The 6,156-nt window shown below is 40.6% G+C and overlaps 1 protein-coding gene across 1 annotated transcript; it reads right to left on the minus strand.

The window, feature by feature from the left end:
- Window positions 1-3,129: 3,129 nt before the first annotated feature.
- On the minus strand, window positions 3,130-5,711 carry LOC140938180 (uncharacterized). The gene is made up of 3 exons (XM_073387700.1): window positions 5,129-5,711; window positions 4,685-4,927; window positions 3,130-3,974 (listed from the first exon to the last, which is right to left on the minus strand). The coding sequence occupies exons 1-3, from the start codon at window positions 5,709-5,711 to the stop codon at window positions 3,370-3,372; spliced, it is 1,431 nt and encodes a 476-aa protein (XP_073243801.1). The 3' UTR covers window positions 3,130-3,369.
- Between the last annotated feature and the right edge of the window lie 445 nt (window positions 5,712-6,156).

Below are 6,156 nucleotides of genomic sequence, written 5' to 3' on the forward strand. Positions count from 1 at the left end.
TCGGGTTGAGGTGAACGCTCTTTTTTAGTCTCTATTACAGATCTTGACAACGTTCGTATTTCACCTTCTAAAATACATTTCTAACCTTATTTCAATTCTTATAGAGGTAGCCTATCAACTGGAAGAAGACGAGAAATAAAAAGGAACGAAGCGAAAAGAGAAATCCACGATGCTTTCCTCATCTGAGTGCATTACCTGGTTTGCCGCAGTCCTGATCGTTTCTGTTGCTATAGTAACAGTGAACCTACTATCAATCATCCTTTTTATAAAAAACAGTGATCTTAGAACTCGTGGCATGTACTTGGTTATAAACCTGACCGTAGCTGAAACTTTAGTCGGAGTAATTTCCAGTCTTCAATTTCTACGTCTTCAAAGCAACGAATGCAAAAATGCATATAGTCTGAATGTAAGGTCTAATTGGGAAGGGCACACAATAACTTTGTTTCTTTTCACTTGGTTTCCTCTTACTTCTCTTACAAATATTACTGTAATTTCGTTAGATCGGATGCATGCGACATTTCGTCCATTTAGGCATCGAGTTATCAAAAAATGGGTCTACGGGGTAACAATTTCTGTCGTCTGGGTTTTAGCTGCAATGATATCAACTGCAATTATGATGCTTTTATTATTCGACAAAGAATGGTCACACTATCGGTATTTATGGCCATCATATTCCTTATTATGTCTTTTTATTATCTGTGCTTGTTACGCCTCGATTATTGTCAAAATTTGTTCTGGGGCGCGTCCTCAGCACCATGGTGCAGCCCGTAGGCAAAGAAAACTGACTCTAACGTTACTCATCATGACTATTGTATCATTACTGTTGTGGCTACCATTTGCTGCAGCTACCTTTGTTTATTATATAAATGATAGCATTCGATCACTTTCTTACACAAAAAGAATGCGATTGAATATGTTTTTACTGCTTTTATTTTGTACAAACTCGTTTGTTAATCCCGTCGTTTACACAGTAAGAATGCCCGAGTTCAGGAAAGCTCTCCTTTTATTATTTACACGTCGACAAAGACAAAATGCTGCTGTTATTCCTCTTCGTGCCCGTTAAGGTACTTGGGGTAAACCTTCGCTTGCAAGTGATCGCAGCTTTAGATGATGATGATTTTCTCCCTGTTTTGGTTCATTTTCGATGAAAATTCGTTAGTATAGATACATAAGATGCTATGATTTGAGTTCCCCATAATACACTGTTTGTCCCCCTTTCTGCATAAACTACTGGGAGGATTGAATATTTCCTGAAGAGCTTTTGAAAGCAAGAACTTATGCAAATTTGAGAACAAACAGAATGTATTATGAGCCAGAGGGATTCGAAAATAGTAAATATACATATCAGTTTTTGTGTATAACTTGTCAAGCTCGTTAATGGTCTATAGCTGGAATTTGAAATAGTTTGAAATGTGCTTCAGAACTTTAAAGTAGATCATATACAAGTACCGTCGCAATTTGTAATAAGCTGTGTCGCACTTTGCATTAAAATGTTGTCGCATACAATTTGTAATAAACTAACCTGTGGAGTTTTCCGTTACTATTTTCATTATTCTTAAACCTGGTTTACTTAACACTTTTTTGTTGTTGTAAATGGGGCATAACAGGTGTTTTAAACCATTCATTGGCGTAGTTATTATTAATCCAAAGATGAGATGAAAAAATATAATTGTCATGAAACTGTTGATAAAATAGTCAGTTGAATTCATAAGATGTGATAATAAGATCTCATGTGTTAGAGTGATTTCACTAAACCAGTGAAACAGTATGTAACAATAAGTGGCAAATAGTTACAAGTCAAAAAAAGAAAACAGCGAAACTAAAGAGTAATAGTTCGTATTACTGCGTCTACTATCTATTTTTAAGTAGCCTTGGAAATGTACAAATATACAACGAAGGTTAATACAAAAAATTGTGTCAATACAGTAAGAAAAATAAACGTTATGAACTAAAAATGCCTAATTATCATACTTTTTAAACTAGGTGATAACGGGGCCTTTTACATAGTTGTTATGTTGACATAAGAGTCGTCATAGTAACGAAATGACGTCATTATCTATTTTCCTTGCTGCGGTATTTCTCGCCATCGAGAGTTTTTTCCACAATCGTGCACCGGAGGCGATGTCAGCATATAACATTGGTTACAACAATTTTTCATCTTTGTGTAATACAGTTGTGGTAATCGTTTTTCCATATCTTTGTTAGTGGCGAGGCAGCTAGTGTTTAAACTTGGGAGGTATTGGCCATGAAAAAAAAAACAACAACAACAACAACAACAAAAAAACAAAACCAATCGAGCTACCTTTGAATCCATCATCAGGACGGCGGTCACCATAAATTTTCTCGTCGCTAGCCTTGTACAGGTGACAAGTGAAAAGAATCCCCCAATCGGGGCCCGCGCAGCAGTTTTTAAAAAGTGGAAGGACCACTGGATATAAGTGCGTAAAGAAGCCAAATGGGCAACCTCTTCCCCAGGGCTTTTCCCTCAAAAAATGGGTGGGGCGGGACCACCTTTTGAGGGAAAAACCCTGGGAACGAGGTTGGCCAAATGGGGGGATTGTCCGAGAACGTCTCTATACCCAACGACAAGAGAATGTCAATAGAATCTTGTGATACGATTAACAGATTTAACTGGCTGAGCTCTACGTCTCGATACGTCATTCCCACGCATGAAATACCTATGAAATCGCTGGTAGTTTACAGGCGCAAATATACTCTCTAGGGATTAGTTTTTGCTATTTCGTTCGAAAAGTGGGGGGGTGGCCGGGGGGCAAGACAAGCCACCCCCAGCGCAAATACTAATCCTAACTGACTCACGAAGTTAAACGATAAATCAGGATAACTCCTGTAAGGGTATGGCAACGACTAACGAATTCAAACGACTGGATTAATTTTTAACTGAGTGATACATTATATCTACTACACGTTTTGTGGCTGGCCTGTTATGGATCATCACGGTCTTTTAAAAGTCACTCAACAATTTAGTCAGTTCGCTAAAACCATTAGAAAACTCGGAAACATTCAACTTGCAAACTTCACGCTCTTTTCTTCTGTCGGCCGGTTATGGGAGGGAGAACTGCTCCTTGTCTGCTCACCATTGCCCTCGACACGTCGCCACCCCCAGCGCAAATACTAATCATAACTGACTCACTAAGTTAAACGATAAATCAGGAAAACTCCTGTAAGGGTATGGTAACGATTAACGAATTCAAACGACTGGATTAATTTTTAACTGAGTGATACATTATATCTACTACACGTTTTGTGGCTGGCCTGTTATAGCTCATCGCGGACTTTTAAAAGTCACTCAACAATTTAGTCAGTTCGCTAAAACCATTAGAAAACTCGGAAACATTCAACTTGCAAACTTCACGCTCTTTTCTTCTGTCGGCCGGTTATGGGAGGGAGAACTGCTCCTTGTCTGCTCACCATTGCCCTCTCCTCAGTCTTGATTCTAATTATTTCAAGGCAGCTACCGTGCGTCTGTAGGGTGGCGCCTAGAGGAAGCAGTGCAGCTTGCATGGTAACAGCCATACTAGAAGTCAGCGTAGGAAACATTTGCGCATGGCTCGTCAGGTTATCCTGGAGAGGTGTCCTGCGATTCCCAGCAGACAAAGAGCGGAGGGGTGGTAAAGTGAAGCGGTTCGGTTCCCTAAAGAGTGCTTGACTTCCTGTTTCAAGATATGAAGGTTTCCCAGTTGACAGCGGGACTTCGTTCGATGCTTGTCGCTTACATATGGCCAGGGACGTATTATTCTTGTCTGACGTCTCTTCACTGTTTTCCACTGGAGATTTAAGACATGGTGTTATATTGAACTCCTCATGCAGTGAGGTGTCTTGCTTATTTTTGTGTTGACCTGGCAGATGGAAGAAACCTGTATCATATGCATCTTTCACTTGTGCCCAGTGCATCTCAGCTTGTCTCCTGATTAATTCCTCCTGGAGGGAAATGTCTGAACCAGTCAGCTGTAATCCTGTAAAAAGATAGAAAAAGGTATTTAAAGTGGCTGGCAATATTTCTTGTGAATCAATAGATCAACAAACACTCCGTTAGCTATTCGACTGAGTAGAATTAGAACGTCATGAAATTATACCTAATCGATTTCAATCAGTTCTCCGAAAAAAAAGACGAATTAGCAGGATCACTTGTTTAAAAGTCATTATGATTCAAAAACGGAATGAGCTTCTGTCATTTATTATCATAGAACTCTGCTAAAATTTCAAAGCCTTAAAGGAGAAAGGCCTTATAGTTTCAGGGAGACGCTATTGTCGATCCAATTACAGCTGATAGGAAAGCAAGTTCTACACGTATCCTTGCTTGAAAATCAGCTGCAAATACCCACATTGCAGTGGCCGATCCAGACATTCAGATAAGGGGGAGAGGGGTAGGGACGGTCAACAACGAGCTTTATTTGCATGACCATACAAACACATACATTACTGCAAAAGCTATGTTTAGGAATCAAAATTACAACACAGGCCCTGAGATAAGGTTGATGCCCGCTCTCAAAAAAAATATTTTTGGCCCTTCGGGCCTCCGTTTGGTCTAAAAATAAGGGTGGGTGGATGGGGGGGCCTTCCCCTAGATCTGCCAAGGTATTGTCCCCAGAGACTCCCCCCTTAGACGAAGTCCTGGGAAAGAGGTTGAGCTGGCACCCACTTGCAATTTATAATCCCAGCTTACTTTTAAGAGAAACTGTTTCTTGCAGAGGATTTCCAGGGAGGGGACTATTTCGTCTGGGCTCCCCACCTTCTCCTCCTAAGATTGCAAACACTTGGTCATCCTGTAGCACCTTATTCACCAGTGAGCTCAAGACCACTGCTACGTATTGCTCCCAAGAAGTGTTTCCATGGTAACGCTGAGTGCCAATCACGCCTACAATTGAGATCCATTCTTTACCCAGGACTTTGCAGCATTCAAGTATATCTGCGAAAATAACATGTCAGCGTTATAAGATACAGCACTTTTACGTCAATTTCACGTTTCCTTTTGATTTGGTTCACAATTTCTTTATAAAAACCAATAAAAAGAATGTTTTTTGCAAGAAAAAGAGACGACAGAGACGCGGAATTTCACCAAAATCTTTCAACCTCATTGAAGTCTAGGTTTATGAGCACTACTACCCACCTAAGCTTGAAGTTCTCACAGCTACCGCAGTAGCTCTCTCATTCTTTGTAAAATCTCCCATCTGAAATACTTTGCCAACATGGACAGCTTGCTTGCGGTACTTGGGCGGTTTCCATCCATATTTGCCATTTTCGAACACGTTGATCAAACATCCACTGCACGCTAGACTTTCAAGGTTTCCAAGTTTGGGGTTCTTTCGAGCTATGGCTTCTGCCACAATCACGTCCCCGACCTCGTACGGCCTGCTATGAGGACATTTCCCGAACCCGAGAAAGATTCCACCTTTGGGTTTCAGTGATTTGATGGTCTGGATAACTGCAAATGGCTCGCCTCGAGCTTTGAGTAAAAACACAAGGCGGGAATTGATTCTTCCAAAGTAAACGTACCCAGCCCCTCCTATCAACACGGCCTTCAGATCTTTCAAAATGTTCGCGATCGCGAGAAATATCAACTCGTTTTCGGCGATCAACAATGCGTTCGCTGGGATGTAAATTTTGTCAACTTCAACTGTCTCGTATGAGAGTTCTTGTGGAAGCAGTGCGCAAACGGAGGGAGGTCTGATTGGCAATCCGGTTCCGGCCATATCACGTCTGAACGATCCTGGACAAGAAAAAGACAGGTTTTTCCTTCATCTCCTACCATAACCTATACAAAAAGCTTAGAGGCATATACTGATGTACTTATCCGCGAGTTCACAAGATAAACTTCAGTAGGCATTTTAGAAAGGAACCTTAAGAAGCAAAGACAATTCTCTTTTCCGCTAACTTGAAGAATGCGTTCCTTCCACGCTCCCATAACAGATTTAAAAACATATACTCCTCTGGCGCCTGGGGTACTAATTCGGCGCTTCAGAAAGGTTAAAAGAATTTAACCGTGTGTCCCTGTCCCTGGTTTAAGCAATGTATCAGACGCTGAAATGTAGCGAAACAAATTTCATCTTTTTTTTAAGAAATCACAGTTATAATTGAAGGGAATAGACTCTAGAACATCTATTGTTCTCTCGAAACAACCCTGTTGAAAAATTACAA

Source organism: Porites lutea, chromosome 5 (assembly GCF_958299795.1).
Source record: "Porites lutea chromosome 5, jaPorLute2.1, whole genome shotgun sequence".
Lineage (NCBI taxonomy): Eukaryota > Metazoa > Cnidaria > Anthozoa > Scleractinia > Poritidae > Porites > Porites lutea.

Coding starts and splice junctions, on each gene's coding strand:
- LOC140938180 (XM_073387700.1), bottom strand. CDS start 5,711: ATGGCCGGAACCGGATTGCCAATCAGACCTCCCTCCGTTTGCGCACTG. Junction 4,928..5,128: donor TGTGAGAACTTCAAGCTTAG/GTGGGTAGTAGT, acceptor TTATTTTCGCAG/ATATACTTGAATGCTGCAAA. Junction 3,975..4,684: donor AGAAACAGTTTCTCTTAAAA/GTAAGCTGGGAT, acceptor ATCTTTTTACAG/GATTACAGCTGACTGGTTCA.